This window comes from Myiozetetes cayanensis, unplaced genomic scaffold (assembly GCF_022539395.1).
Source record: "Myiozetetes cayanensis isolate MyiCay16 unplaced genomic scaffold, myiCay2020 scf23, whole genome shotgun sequence".
NCBI lineage: Eukaryota > Metazoa > Chordata > Aves > Passeriformes > Tyrannidae > Myiozetetes > Myiozetetes cayanensis.
Genome location: NW_026087445.1, coordinates 430533 through 451630, shown reverse-complemented (window position 1 = coordinate 451630; position 21098 = coordinate 430533). Strand labels below are relative to the sequence as shown.

Here is a 21098-nt window from a genome sequence, read left to right as displayed (position 1 = left end):
GGGGGCCTGGGGGATTGGAGCTCTCTGCAGATGCTGGCAGGGAATGGGGTAAAGGCAGGGACTGGGTAGAGGAGCAAAGAACGCTGAACAGTGGAAGGGACAGCAAAGGTGGCAGTGGAATGGGGGACAGAAATGTGTGAAGCCATGGGACAGACTCTGCACACCCCATGCAGGACAGGCTGTCTCGTGTGACACAGGGACATTCAGCTGTTCCCTTTTTGGTTTCCAGGGATCAGCTCAGTTTTTGGGTTATTTTTTAAATTCAGTAAATTATATCTTTCAGCTTAGTTTCTATGGAAACAAGCTGGTAAGATCACTTTGTATGCACGCCCCTGATTGGTTTTGAAGGCGTCAGGCAATTTTAGCTAAATTTCACAGGGGGTTGAAGTGGAGTTAATTATGGTCCTCTCCAGGATATGCTGTCAGGGGGAGGAAAGGTGTGGGCCTCAGCACAGACAGGTTTGCCCAGTACCTTCTGATGCTCCTGGAGCATCTCCAGTCGAGCACAGTGGTCCATGAGCTGTAGCCAATCTACCAGCAAAGATACCCCAGGGAAGGGAGTTTTATTGCTCCCAGTATCCAACCAGCTGTTTGTTCTAGAAGTGGTATTGCAGCTGGATTCTCTAGCTTGGCAGCCTTTGGCCTCCTTGTACATCTTATGAAATCATTGCCTGTTCCTGCACAGAGACCCTCCCACCACCCAGCACAGTCCTGCACACTGAGGGCTCTCTGGAGTCCCAGTCACCTCTGGGTGAGGTGAGGAGGGAAGGGAGCTCTCATGGTGAAGTGATCAGAGGAGTCCCCCTGGCTGTGGAGAGCCTTCCATGGAGATCTGATGGACTGAGCACTGCAAAAATCACACTCTGGCCTTCCCATGCTGGGCCCCCTGCACGACAGGCTGGGCTGTGCTTTAGTGCTCGTGCTCCCATTGGGGGTGTTTGTGCCTCCTTTGCATCTCAGCTGAAAAAACGAGATGCCACAAACATCTTGGCAATATGAGAGATAGGAAATGACATGGAGAGTGTGAGAGCAAAGCTCGTGGGGAAATGCACAGCTCAAGGACCAGGAAGGTCAGGTGCTGTTCATCACCACGGTGTGGAATGCGATCCCCACCTGTGTGGTGGGGATGAAGGGGCATCCTGGGTGCCCAGAGGTGCTGAGCCCCACACTGCACCCTAATCAGAGAGCTGTTGCAGTGAAGGATCAAGGGGTTTTAACTGAGACTTGCTCTGCTGGTGAAAGAGATGGAAAATGGAGTTTAGTCATCCTGCACTCGGAGAGCTCTTTCAATTCCAGCACCAGGTCCTGGTAGTTACAATGAGGTCTGTCTCTCTCTTTCTCTCTCTCTTCAGCCTGGAGACGGCTTTTAGCTCTGGTTCCTGCTCTCAGTGTAAGCACTCCATGCCAGAAGTGAGTTACTGCTCACTGAGAGAGGTACTTCTATGTATTACTGGTCTCACTGGCAACCAACGCTCAGCAGAATCCTTGTTAATCAGAGTGGGAAGCTGCACTGGAAGTGGGGAAAAAGCGATTTCCCTTGACCAAGGTCAGGATCAGGAATCCTTCACCTGTAAGCAATGACCAAAGAGGCTGTTCAGTGTGACACAGAGTTGTTTGCCCCAGAAATGGACAGCCCAGCCACCAGCAGAGTAGCTCAGCCCTCAGTCAGGCAGCCTGGAACGTTCCAGAGCAGACCAGGCTAGAGCAGTGATGGGCTGATGGATCCCACTCATCCCAGTGGAGGAGAGCTCTTCACAGGCTCTCAGGATTGCAACTGGGACAAGGACAGGCACCCCCCACTCCACAGGGGCTGTTCCCCAGAGGCTGCCACGTCCCTTCCCCTGTGCCCTGCAGGGAGAGGCAGACAGTTCGTTTGAGCCTGAGCTGCCCACGCCTCTGTCCCCACTGAACCCGTCCCTGCACGGCTGAGCTACCTCAGAGTTATCTCAGCTCCCTCCCACATCCACAGCTGTCACGTGGGGCAGTGGGAAGCCTCCTTCCATGGGGACACTGGCCAAGGCTTCTTTTTCATATCCAGCTGGTGATTTTTACTTCATTTTCCTGAGCTTTATAGATCGGGATCTCTGTCAATCTCTTTGAAACTGCCCAGGCAGCTCATTTTGGGAGTGAATTGCTAGAAGGAGGACTGACCTCATTTCCATAGTTAAGTGAAACAAAAGCACATTGCCTACTCAAGTCTCTGAAGTTTTAATTTTTCTTTAATTTCCAGTAGGAAAAATAACTCCACCAGCCATGGACCATGAGCTGGGATGAGCCCTTAGGGAGGCAGAAGTAAGAGGATAGCAAACCTTTCCCTTAGGGACCTGTAAATGGTGCTGATGTGGGCACACATCCATGGTGGCCTCCAGCCATGCCCTGTGCACATTCCCTATGGACACAAACTCCATCAGTGGGCACCCACACGTGCCTCTTCCCTGAGCATGGCCATGTGCAGACTGTGCACAGGGAGTCCAGCATCCAAGCCCTTTCCCATGCACTCACACACTGCATGGACATGCTCACCTTTGTGCCTACACAGAGCCCTGGATTCCACAGCATCAGCCCTGGATTCCACAGCATCATCTGCTCAAACAGCTCCTCTTCGTACGTGCTTACATCAGCCAAGTCAGGACCACTAATTGTTTGCAGTTCTTAAGTCCTGACCCCACATAGAATTGTCATAGAATCCTAGAATATTTTGTGTTGGGTGGGACCTTAAAGACCATCTTGTGCCACCCCCTGCCATGGGCAGGGACACCTTCCACCAGCCAAGGTTGCTCCAAGCCCTGTCCAACCTGGTCTTGGACACTCCCAGGGATGGGGCAGCCAGAGCTTCTCTGGGCAACCTGTGCCAGGGCCTGCCCACCCTCCCAGAACTTGCCAGGAGTTATTCTTTATTATCCCATTTAAAATCCACAATTCTCTAATCCAGGAGCTGAGACACCATTGGAGCAAGGCCATGGCCCTCTTGACATCACCTCAGAAAGGAAATTTCCCTGAACTGTTAAACCAGGTTGCCCCCAACAACCTTGCAATAAATTGTTCGTCTGAACCAAGTGATATGCATTTACAATACTTAAGGAAGCCATGATCAGTTTAAACACCATTTTTACAAGCTAATGGGAAACTAGAAAATAATTTGATGCAATATACTGAAATCTCAGAGATTTTTTGATTTCAAAAATGGATTGAAAAAATTTTGTTAGAATTTTTTTTTAAACCTGTGTTGTTCTGATTTTTTTGAATATTAGCTTTCTGTTTTGTTTTTTTTTCAGCTCTTTTCTGATTTTTTTTTTTTATTTTCATTTTCCCTAGATTTCCTTAAAGCAATTAAAAATTCTCAGGGGTTAGAAATTAGAAATGCTCAGATCCATCTTGTGTATCCCTGGCCCAAGCTGGAACAGGACCTGGAAACTCCTGGACATCTCTGCTGACTCCAAACAGATCTTTAACACTGTGTTGGTGTGGAGACTGTGGTTGTTCTTCCATTGTTTGTCCCTTGAGGCTTCTTCCCACTCCCATGGATTAGGGCTGGGCTTGTGGGGTGAGCTGCATTTCTGCTGCTCTTCCTGAAACTGGGAATGTTTGTATCAGTCAGACAGAACTGCAGCTCTGAGGTGCTTGTTGTGGCTCTCCTGGTTTGCTTCCTCCTTTGTTTAAACATCCACAGTTCTCCTCAGTGGCTCAGTAATCAGGACATGTTCCCAGTGCCGTGGGGGTTTTGCTGCTGCCTCTGTCATGGTTTGGTTTGACATTATCACCATGTTGAGTGTGAGAAAAAGGCTTTATCTGGTGTGTCTGTTCCTACTGTGTGGGTCCATGGGGGACATGATGCCTTTTCCCTTCCAGTGCGATCTACTTTGGCCCCTGCAGGACATTTCTGACCCATGCTGGGTCTGGTCTCTGGGTAAGCAGTTCTGGACAAGCCCTGTTTGGTCCAGACAACCATCTCAGCCTCAAAGAAAGAAATATTATGGTGCTTTCCTTTTTGTCCTCTGGTTCAGAATTCTGCCTCCCTCCAGCACGTAGCTGGGTTGTCAAGTAAGGCCCCTGCTGAGCACGAGCACTTTGACTTTCTAATATTTGACTGTAGGGCCTTTTGGAAAAGCTGCATTTGTTTGAGAGCTCTCTGTCAGCTACAGCTTTTTGGTTCAATTGCTCCCCTAACAGTGCTGTACTTAATTAGGCTGGAATTGCTATTGTACAGTCATCCAACCATAACGATGTCTTTAACCAAATCAGAGAGGTCAGCTGGGACACGAGTCCAGAGCTGCCTCCTCCTGTGGAACAGGCTGACCTAGAAACACTCACAGAGCATGTTATAAAACTGCTTTTCTGAACTTCTACCATGACAAATAACTAATATATAGCTGCCTGTTCCTGCCTCCTGCTCCTCTCTAAAGGGAATTCATTTGTGATGGCCATTGCTCAGTGACAATTCTGAAAGGTCAAGAGGCAAGGCTATATTTGCACTGAACACTGCTGGCCCTTCGTGGCTCGACAGCCTTTTCTTCACTGTGGACCACAAAGCAAACAACCCTCCTTGCCATGCTCTAGATTAACCACAGAGAGGTACGAAATCATAGCCAGGATTTGCTTCTCAAGCAGAAGGAAGGAGTGCAGGTTAGCACTAGAGGCGTGCTTGAGGTGTGCAACCCAGAGGTCTTCCCAAAATGGCTTTGTGATCCCAGCCCTGCCCCTGCAAACCTGGCTGACAACCCCACAGTCTGTGTTGAGCTCTTGTTCTTCCTTGCAGAGCATCCACCTGTCCTTTTTGCGCACGGTCCCACCCTACTCTCACCAGGCCAACGTCTGGTTTGAGATGATGAGAGTCTTCAACTGGAATCACGTCATTCTGATAGTCAGCGACGACCACGAGGGTCGTGCTGCACAAAAGAAGCTGGAGACCCTCCTGGAGGAGAAAGAGTCCAAGGTCAGTTCCTGAACATTGTCTTGTATCTTTGTTTAAGCAACAACAAAACTAGAAGTCTCGGGCTGTTGTATGTATGTAGATTTCTGTATGTAAAACACCTTTTCTTTCCATTGTAACATGGCTAACATGCTTAAAGCATCAACAGTGTCTGACTAGTACCTGACAGAACTTTGTACTTTATTCATTTCACTTGCTTTGCCATGGTCAAAATCTCCTACATGTAAATCGACTACAAAATGAAGGGAAGGATAACCTGGAGCTCTGCAAATGCCTCGCCCGAGATTCCCACCCAAGGAGAGGACCAGTCGCTCAGCTTAGGGAAGCACCTGCCCCATTGCAGCCCCCCCGGGGCCAGGCAGACCCAGCAGTGCCAAACCAACCCCGAAAAGCAGCTTCTGAATTGGCTCCCCGGGGCTCACCTTAGAGGCTTAGGAGGGGCCAGGCAGCCCGAGCGTTGCTGCCCCAGGGGGTTCAGCACCCTCTGTGCAGAGCTGTGGGCCGCAGGCTGGCGCCCCTTCCCATCTCCATCGAAGCACATGCCAAACGCTGCTTTCCTGACACCCATTGCTGTTACCAGAGGGCGGTTGTGGCTGTGGGAGCGGCTTTCTGCAGCAGGTGCACTGCACCTGCACTCAGGGCCAGCAGGGAGCAGGGAGGGAGGTCCCCCAGCCTGCTAGAGATTCAGGAGGACAACCACAGACCTGCGGCGTGGAGTGAAAGGACCAAGCAAACGTTCCAGACAAGCAGGGAAGGAGAATGCAGGAGCTGTTTGGCTGCGATCTGCAAGGCAAGGAACCACCTCCTGCCCCACAGGGTGAAGTCCCAGCACATTCTCTTGCCTGGGGCAGGGTGAGCCCCCTTTGGGTGTGCAGACACCGAGCCCATCCAAGTCTCCAGCAGCTTCAGGGCAGGAACCAATTCGGGGCTGTTCCCTCCTGGGTCACAGGCAGGGACCTCAATCTGCTCTTCTCCAGCCCCACCAGCAGCTGCTGGACTTTTGGCAGTCAGTCAGCTGTTGGAGAGATGTGGCCATAGACACTTCTTGTGCTTGGAGTTGGTGGCTCAGCTGAGAGATCAGAGAGAGCAGCCTGTCACTGCTCTTCATCACCTCCCTGGGAACAACTGGTGCAGGGCTGCAGGCTGGCACAAGCCACACTGAACAACAGGCTTTTGGTTTTGGAGGCGATTTCCAAGAAGACTCATCCTGGAGCATCGTGAGACACTGATGTGCCACCAGGGTGGGATCCTCCTGCCTCCAAAGGCAGTTTCCCACTGGGTGACAGTGGAATATATTTCGCTCCAAAGCCTCTTCCCAGCACAATGTCACTCATCCAAGGAGAGCCACTACCAGTCTCTCATTCCTTTCCTTGCATCTTTTGATTTCCACTTTCTGCTTTCCTGTAATTCCACTGTGTTCCCTTTTGCTGCTCCTTCTCACACCTCCACTCCTTGCTTGCTCCATGTGATGCTCCCAGGCACAGGGTGCATTTCTTCTTCAGCCTGTCCATCACATGGGAAAGCTTTCAGATCTGGAGCTTGAAAGATGGGGAGTGGGGCATGTGCTCAGACCTGCCCCACATTTGCACTGCATCTATAACATGTCTTGGCAGCCACCGGGCTGTTGCAGATGCCCAGGCCACTCTCCAGCCTGGGGCACCTGCTCTGTGGTGGTAGGTCACCTTGTCTTCCCTTTGGGGTGTGCCACTGCATCTTCTTTCTTTTTCCCTTGCAAAAAATGTCAAACAGACAGGTGTGACTGCTCTTGAAGGTGGTACATAACCTGCTGGGGCTTTCCTGTCTTCCTTAATCTCATCTTCTAATTCCTCTTCTGATCACTGTTGTGCTCTCTCTCTTCATCATGCCATGAAGTGGTACCTGGGCCCTTGCCCAGCCTCTCAAGGGCAACCTGGCCCTGGGGAGGGAGCAGGCAGGGGTCCTGATCTCGACCTCTGCAGGCTTGGATCACAGTCCCCGAGGTCCTGTCCTCAGAGACTCACCTGCCCACCTGAGCCCTTGCCCTGGAGCATGGCTGTGTCCCCCAGAGCCTGCACTGGCCCTGGGTGTCGCTCAGGCACCACTGTGCGGGTTTGCACTTCCACCAGGCACTCCAAGCCCAGCACTCAGGCCATGCTGGCCAGTCCTGGCACACCCCATGTGCTGGCCTTGTCTTAGGTCTGTCAGCAGTAACTCTACTGCTCCACCCCAGACGCTCATCCATCTGGGCAGGCCACCAATGCTGCTCAGGATCAGGAGGCAGTGTTGGACCCTGTGAAATCAGAGTTTGTCCAAGTCAGAGGTGGTAGGTCCCTGGTGTGCCAGGTCCCTTTCTCCAGGACAGTGACAACTTTTTTAATGAATGCCTGAGAACCTGGTGGAAATTCTAATTTGTGGGTCTCTGTGTGAAACATGAGTTGAAGAGCAGGGAAGGGCTGCAGGACCACATGGAGAAATGGGGGGAAAAAAAGAGACATTATTAGTCTAGTTCTGGAAATAGGGAGAGTGACAGGGAGAGGTGATCAGGTGCCAGCTTTGCTGCACCCAAGACTCTGCTGACCAGCCTGGATCGAGGTGCATATCCCAGGCACACAAGGCTTTTCATGTCTGGAGGCTGCAAGACGGATGGCCAAGTTTTTGGCTTCACTGACAGTGCCTAAGGAGAAATGACCAGTGTCCCATCACTGGAGAACATTCATGTTATCCTGCACTTCTGTTCTCCTTGGAGGCAGTTGTTACCCCAGGTCTCACTGCAATCTCAGCAGTCTCTAAGAAGCCACTGCAGAAATCCTGGCTGTGGATGTCATCAGAAGTGAAGGCTCCAAGCAGATTTTGCCTCCTCAGATACCTTGCCTTGCAAGGACTCAATTCCTTTGAGCAATGAAGACCTGTCAGGCTGTGTCCAAGGAGAGGAAAGCAAAGATCACATGGCTGCACAGAAAGCACACCTGCAAAAAGCACATCTGCAAAAAGGCCAAAGACTGGCCTGAGTGCTCAGGAAAAGGCTTAGTTTGGAAAGCAAGACGCAAAGATAAAACCTGGCTGTCTAAGAAACAACCTGGGAACATGAACCCTTGCACTCCAGGGGTGCAAAGGGTCTGGTTTCTGTCAGGGATCAGTTGCCATTGCCTCAAGGCTGTGGAAAAATGAAGATCAGAATAGAGCTGTGTCCCACACCCCATGTACACAGATCAGGGATGCTCAGCAGGGGTGGGGTGGGGTCAAGAAGAAGAGGTCAGATATTGTCCCACCAAACCTGCCAAGCCCTCTCCTGAAGGCATTGTCAGGTTGCTGTTATCGGCCTGACCATGGGGGTTGCTCCCAGGAGGATCCACGGGGCTCTGTGCACGCTGCTGCAGGGTCACACCTCCTGAGAGCAGAGGCTGTTGGCCCTCAGCACACTGCCTAGAGAGGAGGAAACCTCCAGAAGTAGGTTTCGAGCCTTGGGCTCCTTTGGGGCCAGGCAGCAGAAGTGGCTCAGGCAGCAGACAAGGGGAGGAGCAGGTTCTCTGCTCTGGTCCCTCATCTCCAGGGTCAGAGCATGCTGAGCCCCCTGCCCTGAGCCCCAGTGATGCTCTGGTCAGCAGCGTGGAGACCACCAAGCAGTGAGCCCCACCAGCCACACGTAGGGCCAGGTTATGGGCACTGTGGTCTCGGGGAGCTGCACCTCCCAGGGTCACCCTTGTGCCACAGAGCCACGAGGTGCCCTCGGCCCTCCCCAGGCTCCAGGTAAAAGCTGCAATGCCATCCCATGATCACCATCGCTTCATATCGCCACGCTTTGAGCCAGCACGGGACGTAGAGAACGTTACCTTTCTCTTTTGGATGTCAGCAGAGCTCCAAAAGGCTGCTCCCTCCTTTCAGGGGGTGAGAAGTTCAGCTGAGACACCTCACTTGCTGTGAACTCTCTGAGGGTGACCAGGACCGTGATGCTCATAGTGACTCTAGTACTGCCAATGCTCCTAACTGTGACAGTTTGCCTTCACGCAGCAATTTCCGTACACAACATTTTGTCCTTTACTTCCACAGTAATTCCATGGAAACCCCACCACTTAGGCCCTTAGATTGTTTCTGAGCTTAAGATAAAAAAATTCCTTGCTGAAGAATCCCCCCAGTCCCGCAAGGGAAATGCACCTGCAGCATCGCACCGGCTGTGGCACTCAGGCTTGCTCTGTGTGATATGGCCTTGCACCGGGATCCCGTGGGAGCTGAGGCACTCTCTCTCCTGATAGTGGTTTTTGCGAGCTCCAGCGTTATAGAGACCCTTTAGCAAACAGTGGAGGAGGAGGTGGATGTTGGATTGCTTTACTACACGTCATTTTCAACTGTTTATAATATTCTTCTGTGTCTACATATTTTCTCTGTGCACATTATTCATCAGAGTAAAAAAAGGAACTATGAAAACCTCGACCAACTTTCCTATGACAACAAGCGAGGACCCAAGGTATATATGCATGGAAATGCACGCCGCCCACCAACCTAACTAGCAAATGAAAAGTAGCCACAACCACCAGAAAAATAAAAAAAAATAAATAAAAAAAAAAAAAAAAAAAAAAGTGAAAGAGAAAAAAAAATGAAAATAAAAGAAAGAAAAAAAATAAATCCATGACTATGTTTCTTGGTAGCACGTTTTTATGTTGAGATAGTTTGGTTTGGACTTGAGAATGGAAACTTAGCCAGCTGACCCTGGAAGGATTTCTTTTTGAAACATGCATGTGAACCAGTAATTAACTTGCAAGTTTTTTTTTTTTTTGAAAAGTTGAACCAACCCCCTTTCCTCCCCAAAGGAAACGGTTCCTTGGTGTAAGTTGCTCACTTTGACTCCCAAAGGTTAACCTTGTGCAATGTTTTTTTCATTTCCCATGTTTTTGAAAAACAACACTCGTTTGAGTTTTCAATTGCATTTCAAAGCCTTTTTCTCTTTCCTGTACAATGCACGCCTCTTTTTGGGTCTTGATTGACTTCAGTTTGCATGCACAGTGCAAAAAAATAAAAATAAAAAAATAAAACAACAAAAAAGCCAAAACCTTAGAAGAGAAAGGAAGGAAGGAAAGAAAGAAAAGAAAGAAAGGGAAGAAAAAAGAAAAAAAATAACTATAACCAACCTTATTTAGCAGACTTTTGTGCAGTTTAATGAATTCTCTTGACCTTTTCTAGATAGCATGGCTCTCACCACCAGTCCTGGGGCTCCCACACTAACCATCTTTGCTCACACTAATCACAGGCTGAGAAAGTGCTTCAGTTTGACCCTGGAACCAAAAATGTGACATCACTGCTGCTGGAGGCGAAGGAGCTGGAGGCTCGGGTCATCATCCTCTCTGCCAGGTAAGGCAGTGCCACTCCTTCCCCTCCCTACTCTGCTGTTCTCCTCTCCTCTCTGCAGGACTGCCCAGAACTGGAGTCACAGCAGGTTTGGGGTTTGTCATCCTTCCAAGCCTGAGAGAAAACCCCTGTGGTGGTTTAACCCCCACCAGCAGCCAAGCCCCTCACAGGCACTCACCCACTCACCAACAACGATATCAGGGACAGAATCACAAGGGTCAAAGATGCAGAACTCGAGGGTTGAGATAAAGACAGTTTAATAAGGGAAAGGAGAAAGCAAAACCACTCACATAAGCAAAGAAAAACAAGGAATTAGTTCACCCCTTCCCATGGACAGCAGGTGTTCAGCACCTCCAGGAGGGCAGGGCCCCATCCCATGGAATGGTGATTTGGGAAGACAAACACCATCACCCCAAATGTCCTGCCCCATTCCTTCTTCCCCCCAGCTTTACATACTGAGGATGATATCATAGGGTCTGGAGTATCCCTTGGATCAGCTGGGGTCACCTGTCCCTGCTGTGTCTCCTCCCAGCCTCCCACGCACTCCCAACTTCCTGACCAGTGTGGCAGCAGGAAAGCAGAAAAGCCTTGGCCCTGTGTAAGCCCTGCTCAGCAATAACAGAAACATCCCTGTATTATCCACCCAGTGTCCAGCACAAACCCAAACACCGCCCCACACCAGCCACGGGGAAGAAAATTAACTCTCCCCCAGCTGAATGCAGCACAACCCCAGACACGGCTGTCCTGGGGAGCTGGTGGGTGCTGTGCTGTGCTGGATGTGCTGCTGGCCTGGGAGCTGGCAGTCTCCAGCGTGGCTGAGATGTCTGTCCTGCACGGTGTCAGCAGCTGCAGAACCAGTTAATGGTGGTGCATCCTGGCCCAGCCGTGTGAGAGGGAAGTCTCTCTGTCCCCGTGCCTGCAGCATAAGGGCTGGTCCATGTGTGAAGATGCTCAGCAGTGCTGGGCCCTGTGGGATCAGGTGAAGCTGGGAGAAAGATTCCCATTGCATCAGGAAATGAGCTGTTACCCAGGAGAAACACTTGTCAGAGAAGGGATACCTGGACTTGTGTCTTTCCTGGGACTGACACCCCCTTGGGATCTGACACAGGAGAAAAGGGGCCATCCAGCACCTGGAGCAGGGTTGCCCTTCCCTTCATAAAGCTCTTGGTATTCAAAGGAGGAAATGAGGACTGGGGAAGGGCCTTGATTTGAAGCCGTGTGAGGACACTGAGGGCACTTGGTGTGTTCAGCTGCAGGAGACTGACGGGAGAGCTCAGTGCAGTTCCAACTGCCTGGGCAGGGGCAGAGGAGGGGCAGGACTGAGCTCTGCTCTGGGGGCACCAGGGACAGCCCCCAGGGAATGGCTGGAGCTGTGTCAGGGCAGGCTCAGGGTGGATCTCAGGGAAAGGTTCTTCCCCCAGAGGGTGGTTGGCACTGAACAGGCTCCTCAGGGCAGTGGGCACAGCCCCAAGGCTGCCAGAGCTGCAGGAGGGTTTGGACGATCCTCTGGGGCACAGGGTGTGACCCTTGGGGATGGACCTGTGCAGGGCCAGGAGCTGGACTCGGTGATCCTTGTGGGTCCCTTCCAGCTCAGCCCATTCCGTGACTCTGTGATTGCTCTCGTTGCAGTGAGGACGATGCAGCCACGGTGTACAGAACAGCAGCCATGCTCAACATGACGGGCTCGGGCTACGTGTGGCTGGTGGGGGAGCGGGAGATCTCGGGCAGTGCCCTGCGATATGCCCCTGACGGTAGGAATCCCCGAGGCACCCACCCCGCTGCCAGCAGGCCTTGGACAGCCTGAACAGAGCCAGCACGAGGGGCCCCTGCCCCCCTGGGGACCCTTTGGGCTGGGGGAATGCGGTACCGTTGTGGTCCCAAGCGAGTGGAGTGTCCCACATTACCCTCGCTGACCATTCCCCTGCCTGCGTGGGGAGCCAGCAGTCCAGCAGCCTTGTTCACGCTGCCAGACCCCAAATCCACATCACTGGGGCTTTGCAAGCTGCCCATCGCCATGGGCAGGGCAATGGGGATGCAGCACGGGGAGTCCGTGGCTCATGTAGCTGTCCCCAGACCCCTCTGGCAGGCAGGACGGTGCCCGCCCAGCGCCGCTGCCCCTGCCCGAAGCTCAGGCAACTCCCCACTGCATGCAAGGGTCCCCAACCCATCACCAGGTGCTTGCTTGTCCCCAAGCCCCGTTCATGGGAGCAAAGCTGGAGCAGCCAGCGAGCCCAGCAGTGCTGACCCTCCTCCTCCCCTCCTCTCGGGCAGGAGTGATCGGTTTGCAGCTCATCAATGGGAAGAACGAGTCCGCCCACATCAGTGACGCTGTTGCCGTGGTGGCACAGGCCGTGCACGACTTGTTTGAGAAGGAGAACATCACAGACCCACCACGGGGCTGCGTGGGCAACACCAACATCTGGAAGACAGGACCCCTTTTCAAGAGGTATTTGGTAAAGGGTCCTGCTGAAGGCAGCAGAGGACCTGCTGGGGGAGAGCTGGAAAAGGTGGGAGTATGTGGAAAAGGTGCAAGAGGACATGGCAGCTTTGCTCAGAGTATCTGTCACTAAAGCTTTGGGGCATGTGGCACAGGGCTGACTGGACTCTCCTGCATGACTTGGTTGTGAAGGTCTCTCCTAGAAAACCATCCCAGACACAGGCTCAGGAAATGGCACCCAGTTTAGGCATCACGTGGTGCCTGGCACCAAGTTGGTCCATGCCAACCCATGCTGCCCAGGGCAATGCTTGGGTAGCTGGGATGTGTGGGCAGGGAATGGCTCTAGGAGGAAAAGATCTGGGGGCCATGATCTCCTCCAGTCTGGATCATAATTCCATGGATGGAAATGGGAGAGAGGGGTTTTTCTGCCAAATCAGGGTAAGGCGGTGTTTCTGTCAAATTGGAGCTCGGTGCTGAGGACACATTTCCTGCTGAACATTCCAAGGGCTGTGGCATGGGTCAGTGTGCTGCAAGCAGAGCTTGGTGGCAAGAGATCTCCCTGCATGGGACAGGCTGCTCAACAGATGAGAGCATGTGTGTTTTGGGTCTTGCCTCCACGGGCAGAAGGATTGGCAGATGCTGCATGTGCTTCCCAGAACCCAAACTTTGTTCAGTGTGGATGCTGGAGCCACAGGGCCTCTTCTGCAGGCTGGACTGTGGTACGGCAGCAATTCCCTGCAGACCTGGGTTCTGCTGAGCATGGAACCTGCAAAGCCTGAAGTTTGTTTTAGGAATATTTCTGGCATCCTCTGCAGCGAACCAGTCTTTGGCATGAGAGAGTCAAAGTTGTTCTCCACACGTGGCTCAGGCAATCGTTCTGTGTCTTCACTATCATCTTTCCAGGGCTTGGGGGCTGGTCTCCTCTTGGTGGTGCATGTGTGTTCCTGGGGCTCTGTTGTAGGCTGTGATGAGCTGGTGTCAATCAGAGGCACCAGGAATGGTGACATGGACACAGCTCCCAAGGGACACCAAGAGGAAGGTGTCCTTGGGTGTTGTGGGACACATCATTCCTTAAGGAAATGGAAATGATCTACTGGAAATCAAGGGACAGTGACAGCAGATATGATAGTGAACATTGAGGAAAACGGCTCCATCCACCAGGAGGGGATGGTTTCTGGTCTATGAACAGACTGTAGGCAGCCTTGGTTGGATTTCTGTAGGGTAGTGTGCATATGGCAGATGACTGAGAGAAAGATTTGCCCTTCTGATGCCTTCTTAGGTGTCCCAATGGCCACAGCAGGTTTTCTAGGTTGTCCCCACTGTGTTTCCCTCTCCAGGGTGTTGATGTCCTCCAAGTACTCGGAGGGTGTCACCGGCAGGGTGGAGTTCAATGAGGATGGGGACAGGAAGTTTGCCAACTACAGCATCATGAACCTGCAGAATCGGAAACTGGTCCAAGTTGGGATTTACAACGGCAGCAATGTACGTAGAGGCCTGGCCTGGGAGGGAGGAGTGTGTGCACTGGGGTGTCTACCTGTGACCTTACATCCCTCTGCTTCCTCTGGGATCGACCACAGGTCTTGACCAACGACAGGAAGATTATCTGGCCCGGGGGAGAAACCGAGAAACCTCAAGGCTATCAGATGTCGACCAAGTTGAAGGTAATAACAAATGGCATTAGGGGGTGGCAGGTCTCCTCAGCCCTCTGCATGCCAGGCCATGTCTCTATCTGCCTCCACCTCCACTGCTGCCTCTGCAGCTCTCATCAGCCTTTGCAAACCCAGGGCACCTCAGAGGGGATGTAGTAGAACAATACAGAAGGTACTGGAGGGTGTTCAGAGCACAGCTTTCAGCTGGAATCAAACTCCAGAAGCTGGAGGTGACACTGGAAGAAGGTCTCTCCAGTCTTGCTTTGCTTGTCATGCTCTTCCCTTAGGTGTCACCCAGCAGCCACTTTAGTGACTGGATCCTGGCCAGGCCAGTCTTACCACTACGGCCATTCATTTGTCCTGCTGTCCAGGCAAGGAACACATTCCTGCTGGTAGTGAGCCCTTGTCCCTGCAGAGGTGGTGTTGGTGTTCTGGGATGTTGTACAACTGGAAAGGTCTAGGGTAGGACTGAAATATCTGCATTAGCTCGGGGCAGTGTGACTGTGTCTAGAGGTCCTTTCTGGGCACTAATCCTGGCTGTGTGTTGTCTCCCATCATCTCCTGTTAGGGAGAGGGGTTTTGAGGCTCATGTGAAAGTCTCACATGAAGGAGATTGCTGATACATCTGTTCCTCACCTTGGGATCAGGGAAAGCAAATGTTCTTAAGAGGTGGCCTTGACAGTGCTGGGTTAACAGCTGGAATTCACGATTTTAAAGGTCTTTTCCAGCTAAATGGTTCTATGATTTTGTGATTCCCCTGTGCCAAAGCCAGGTACTGCTGCTGGGCTGGGCAGTCTTGTGTGCTGAGATGGCAGCTGGGGAGGGCACCTGGGCATTTTAGCCATGCTGGTGTGGAGAGGGAGCCCAACCCCTCACCAGGGAAATGTAGCTCTGGAGGGGGACAGAGACAAGAGGGTGTTTATGCTTGGTCTGGCAGATCGTGACGATCCACCAGGAGCCCTTTGTGTATGTGAAGCCCACGCAAGCAGATGGGACGTGCAGGGAGGAATTCACCATCAACGGAGATCCTGTGAAAAAAGTCTTCTGCACTGGGCCCAACGAGACCATCCCAGGTACCTCAGTGTGGGGGCTACTCCCCCAGCCCACCCAGATGATGAAGACTACCACTCCAGAAAGGGGCCCCAGGGAGGGTACTCAGTCACACAGGAAGCCTAGAGGATGAGGGACAGAAAGGTGACAGCACAGTCAAATGACGTCCATCAGCTCAGCCCCACAGTAGTGCTGTGCAGGAACTGGGCACTGGGGCTCAGGTTTTTGAACCCAACAGATTATTTGAACCCAACAGATCCTCTTTTCTGGATGGGTTGCAGGGCTGTTTTGGGGGTTGCACCCCAAGTTTCTGTCTCCTGACATGCTCCAGTTCTCTTTGCCTTGATCTCCAACAGAAGTGAGACTCCTGAGGCACATTAGCACTCCCTGCACTGACATGAACAACACCAGCTTCCAGCTGATATGGAAAGCCTGTGTCAGGATGAGGAGTGAGCACCTGGGGGGAGCATGAGCTGCTCAGCACTGCCAGGCTTGCCCAAATCCACCTGAAGGGCATCCCCTTGGCCCATCATGCTTTCCTGTGCACACCATTCCCCCAGCCCTGAGCTGTGTCCTGGGCTGTGTTCAACCTGCTGGGTCCAGCACATGCACCCTGCCCTCAGTGGGTGGGTAGCACCAAGTCTCAGCCCACCTCTCTGGGACACAGCAAAGGAACGAGACCCCTCTGCCCCCAGCGTGCCAACACCAGAGGTGATGGAGGCAGTGAGAGGGTGGTCAAGGCAGATGGCCCTGATGGATAACCCCACATGGAACCAGAGCCATGAGGTGGCTGTTCTCACTGGGACAGGCATGGATCCTGCAAGGGGTTCCTGGCAAGGGGCTGCCTCCACCCCTCCCCCCGTTCTGTCCCCTCCACAGGCCGTCCCACAGTGGCTCTGTGCTGCTACGGCTTCTGCATCGACCTGCTTATCCGCCTGGCAGGGGTCATGAACTTCACCTATGAGGTTCACCTGGTGGCTGATGGTAAATTTGGTACCCAAGAGCGGGTGAGTTTGGGCAGCCTGTGATGTCTCTTTGCCTGTATCATGTGTTCAGACACCCCCAGGCCCTCCCCTGGAGCAGGGGTGGGGAGGGAGGGCAGTGCAGGATGGGGATCCTGTGGGGATCCTGCCTGGTGGGGGAAGTGTGTCAGGGCAGGAGTCTGATCCTGTGTTGGCTCTCTGGCAGGTGAACAACAGCAACAAGAAGGAGTGGAATGGGATGATGGGGGAGCTGCTGAGTGGCCAAGCAGACATGATTGTGGCTCCCCTCACCATCAACAATGAGCGGGCTCAGTACATCGAGTTCTCCAAGCCCTTCAAGTACCAGGGACTCACCATCCTTGTGAAGAAGGTATGAGCTAGGGTGGGATGTTTTGCAGAACAGGGGAGGTGCTCCCCACATTGCAGAGAGGTGCCAGGCCCACACCACGCCTGGTTCCCCCTGTGCTGCCCCTGCCCACTCCAGGGCAGCCCCTGCAAACCCCAACCCCCAGGCTGGGTTCAGTGCTGGGTCTTGTCCCTGCCACCCTCACCCTTCCTGTGTAGCCGGGCAGGAGAAGCTGAGAGCAGGGCAGGGTCCCTGTGGGTCCAGGCAGGAGGGCAGGGTGTGGCTGTGGTGGGTGCCAGCGCTGTTCTCCTCTCTCTGTGTGCCAGGAAATCCCCCGCAGCACCCTGGATTCGTTCATGCAGCCCTTCCAGAGCACCCTCTGGCTGCTAGTGGGGCTGTCCGTGCACGTGGTGGCAGTGATGTTGTACCTCTTAGACAGATTCAGGTGAGTGCACCTCGGGCCACCCAAGGGCTGGAGGGGACAGGGAGGTGCTCCTGGGAACCATCCCCTGGGTCCCCTCAGTGTCAGGCACAGCTCTGCAGCCCTCTGGGGGGCTCTCACAGGAACTAACCCCACCTTCCCTGCCTCACCAGCCCTGGGCTGAGGCTCCTGTCCCCTCTGGCTGCCTGAGTTTCCCCTGAGATAGTTTCTTCTGGCCCTTCCTTGGCCCTGTGACAGCTCCTCTGAAGGGCAGGGAATCTGTCCCCACATCAGCCCTGTGCCCAGACACCTTGGTGGCTGATCTGCAGTGAACCCTCCGTGTTGCAGTGGGAGAGGCTCAAGCTGGTCAGGATCAGATCATCTTTCTGGTCTGGAGAGAAGTGTGATGGGACTGGTACCGGAGTGGGATGTGCAGAGTTGCAAATCAGCACTGGGGATGTGCAAGGCAGTAGGACATGATGAGGAAGAGCTGTTTGGGACACAGACATAGGCTGTAGGGCTGAGTGATACAGGGCTGCATCAGGACACTTAGGAGGGCACAGTGGAGAGCCCCAGAAACCAGGCTAAGGGAAATGAAAGGAGTTCTTTGTCTTGTTTTCCAGCCCCTTTGGCCGGTTCAAAGTAAACAGTGAGGAGGAGGAGGAGGATGCCCTGACCCTCTCCTCGGCCATGTGGTTCTCCTGGGGGGTCCTGCTGAACTCTGGTATTGGAGAAGGTGAGTCACAGCACACAGTGGGACTGCTCTGCCCTGCAGCCCTGGCCCTGAGCTGAGAAGGCTGGGGGAGAAGCCTCTCACTGATGAGGCTGATGCCCTTTGGGGACCTCATTCCCTGAGCCTTCCCTGGAGCAGGCTGGTAGAAGATTGGAAATGCTGAGTGTGACACCGTTGTGGCACTTGTGAGGGCTATCCTTTCACCCTCAGCATCAATGGGCAAAACAGTTTCTTTGCTGTGCATCCTGCCCAGAGTGACCCACCCACTGAGGATGGGACACAGCATGCCCTGGAAGGAGATGTTTTTTTCTTGGTTCAGGCAATCCAGAAGCTGCTTGCACAGCTCTTGGCAGAGCAGATGGATGGTGCATGTCTGCAGCTGCCATTGGTCTCACATATATTGAAATGTTTTTGATGGCCAAGCCAAGCCCTTGTCGTGCCAGTCTGATCTCTCCTCTCTCCCCCCAGGTGCTCCCCGGAGTTTCTCTGCCCGTATTCTTGGCATGGTGTGGGCTGGCTTTGCTATGATCATTGTGGCCTCATACACTGCCAACCTGGCAGCCTTCCTGGTGTTAGACCGACCTGAGGAGAGAATCACAGGCATCAATGACCCCAGGGTAATCCCCTTCACTTGCTTTCCCCTTCCCTGCTCACCTCTGGACATATAATGTGGCTTGTAGTTCCCAGAGCCCTGATTTACCGTGGCTGGGAGCTGTGCCAGGGGGGCAAAACCAAGCTCTTCCCGGGTTCATCCTGGTGGGTCTGAGCCTGTGCTCTGAGTGGGAATGGACAGACATGGGGAGGGATCAGCAGGAAAAAGCTTGTTCAGAATAGCCCTTATGCAATCAAACTGCCTGCCAGTTCCTGGAGAACCTCCACTAACCAACGAGGAAACAATTAATTATAGATGACTTATACCTAATGAAATTGTCTCTGCGGTGCAGTCAATACTCTCCACACACCTCAAATCCATTTCCTGCTCTGGCAAGGACATAGCCACAGCTTATCAGCCCCAGCACACAGGAATGTGCCCTGCAGCAGCATTGACCCACAGTGTCCTACACCCTGCTGCATCCTCTGCCCAGGGCACTGCCAGCCCCATGGCATCCACAGCCTCCTGCACCCTCAGTGCCACGGTGTCCCTGTCTCACAGTGTCCCCTGCTCTGCCACCACGGTCCCAGAGCACCCACTGCCCTGTGGCATCCTCTGAGGAGACCAAGGTCTTCTCTAGGAAACAGGTCCCTGAAGGAGGTGGGAAATTAGGAAACATTGCCTTGGGGTGAGTCAGTTTTGCTGATGAAGGACAGAAAAAATAGGAGCTCTGTCACAGAATCACAGAATAATCTGAGTTGGGAGGGACCCACAAGGATCATCAAGTCCCCCTTTTCAGTGAGTGACCCAGCAGGAATCAAACCCACAGCTGCGGTGTTAGGAGCACCACGATCTCCCCAGCTGAGCTGATCTCGGGGTCTGTCCTTGCCTTTCAGCTGCGCAACCCCTCTGACAAGTTCATCTACGCCACGGTGAAGCAGAGCTCCGTGGACATCTACTTCCGACGGCAGGTGGAGCTGAGCACCATGTACCGGCACATGGAGAAGCACAACTACGAGAGCGCTGCCGAAGCCATCCAGGCAGTGAGGGACAAGTGAGTGGGGCCAGCGCCCTGTCTGGCTGTGCCGGGAGGGGTTTCAGGGAGCTACAGTTGGGTGGAGCACGCAGGGCCAAGGCAGCTGCAATCGAAGTGTGTCTTGGTGGGACCTCCCCCTTGGTGCCGAGTGGGATCCTCCTATTCCTAGTGCATTTCAGGTCTCTGGGTGGAGAGCACAAGGGCTGTGTGGGGATCAGCACAGTGGGAGCCCTGGCCCTTCTGGCCTCTGCTCTTCCTTCTGTGCAAGGCTGGGTGGCTTCCGTGCTTAAATTAGGGCTGGGAGCACCCTGGCTGCTCCCGCCGTGGCTGCAGACAACTGGGCTGCCCCACCTCACCTGCCTGTCCTCTCTCGCTGTCCAGCAAGCTCCACGCCTTCATCTGGGACTCGGCCGTGCTGGAGTTTGAAGCCTCCCAGAAGTGTGACCTGGTGACGACGGGGGAGCTCTTCTTCCGCTCCGGCTTCGGGATCGGGATGCGCAAGGACAGCCCATGGAAGCAGAACGTCTCCCTGGCCATCCTCAAGTCCGTACACAGCTCGTGGCGTGGGGCTTGCCCCGAACGCTGCATGTGTTTGCACGCAAGTAGCCTCATGCCAGGCACTGCTGACCCCCCTGCAGGGACAGGGGTGCTGGGGGCTGCCGTGTCCCTCCTGACAAAGGGGACATGGAACGACCAGCATGGGCACCCACAGCCTCAGCTCCAGCCTGCAGGGCTGGGGGAGCAGCAGGGAGCTGGTGGGAGGGCAGAGCAGGGCAGATCAGGAGCCAGGCTCGGCCAGGAGTGTAGGGCAAGCTGGCAGGGAAAGCTGAGGGCACCCAGCTCCAGGTCCCGGTGAGCAGGGTGTGGGTGCTGCCATCTCCCCACCTCTCCTTGTGGGCTCAGCCAGCCTGACAGCATTTGCACCACCCTGGCTTGATCTGACAGGGGCTTTCTTTCAGCTCTGAGTATTTCTGTTAGGCAGGAATATGTCAGGACCCCTGCTGAGTCCAACTAAGGCTTTTCTACCAGCATTAGCCTGCAGTGTAGAGTGTCACAGATCAAACTGGTATTATGGGTAACAAGGGATTGCCTTGTATTAGTTTGGAAATGCCGCACTTGTGTCAGACAGAGGAATGTGGCCATGGAGGAAAAGGCAGCTGGGAAGCAGCAAGTGGAGAGAGATAGATATGTGAGATTGTTTTTAGGAGAGACAGATCAGGAGCCACTACAGTCCTGCTCAACATGTGGAGATGAAAGGCCTGAGAAAGAGGATGGGCAGGATGTGGAAGATACAGGCAGGACTCAGGGTGATGTAAGGAGCCATGGTACCCCATCTGTGGGGTGATCTTACTGTGGGGATGGGTGGCAGATGGGATTTGGGTAAACTGTGAGAAGCCTGAAGAGGCCACAGGGGTTCTTGGTGCCCTCCTGGGAGAGGATGGGGAAGCCCAAGGCTGCAGGTGGCCCAGGAAGGCAGAGGGGAAGTGCCAGGTACAACAGGGAGGAAAGTGCAGGGGTTCAGTGGTGAGATGTGTGCTCTGTGCTCCACCTTCATCCCCACAACCTGTCAGGCAGAAACAGGCACTGTAGGGACAGAGTTTG

At 53.5% G+C, this 21098-nt stretch overlaps 1 protein-coding gene across 25 annotated transcripts in view; it reads left to right on the top strand.

The window, feature by feature from the left end:
* The window catches only part of GRIN1 (glutamate ionotropic receptor NMDA type subunit 1), a 39121-nt gene that overhangs the window by 5694 nt on the left and 12329 nt on the right, over positions 1-21098 (top strand). For 21 of the 25 annotated variants that reach the window (XR_007629414.1, XR_007629413.1, XR_007629412.1 and 18 more), the window contains exons 3-17: positions 4757-4933; positions 9309-9371; positions 10152-10252; positions 11879-12000; positions 12521-12695; positions 14024-14168; positions 14264-14347; positions 15273-15408; positions 16265-16392; positions 16574-16738; positions 17041-17159; positions 17759-17871; positions 18337-18485; positions 19357-19514; positions 19878-20039. Coding sequence is in view for 21 of the 25 variants with exons in the window: in XM_050319702.1 (XP_050175659.1) it covers positions 4757-4933; positions 9309-9371; positions 10152-10252; positions 11879-12000; positions 12521-12695; positions 14024-14168; positions 14264-14347; positions 15273-15408; positions 16265-16392; positions 16574-16738; positions 17041-17159; positions 17759-17871; positions 18337-18485; positions 19357-19514; positions 19878-20039 (1997 nt within the window). In the remaining 4 variants the exon portion in view is untranslated. The remainder of the gene's footprint in view (positions 1-4756; positions 4934-9308; positions 9372-10151; positions 10253-11878; positions 12001-12520; positions 12696-14023; positions 14169-14263; positions 14348-15272; positions 15409-16264; positions 16393-16573; positions 16739-17040; positions 17160-17758; positions 17872-18336; positions 18486-19356; positions 19515-19877; positions 20040-21098) is intronic. The other 4 variants (XM_050319707.1, XM_050319699.1, XM_050319694.1 and 1 more) reach the window with 1 other exon arrangement.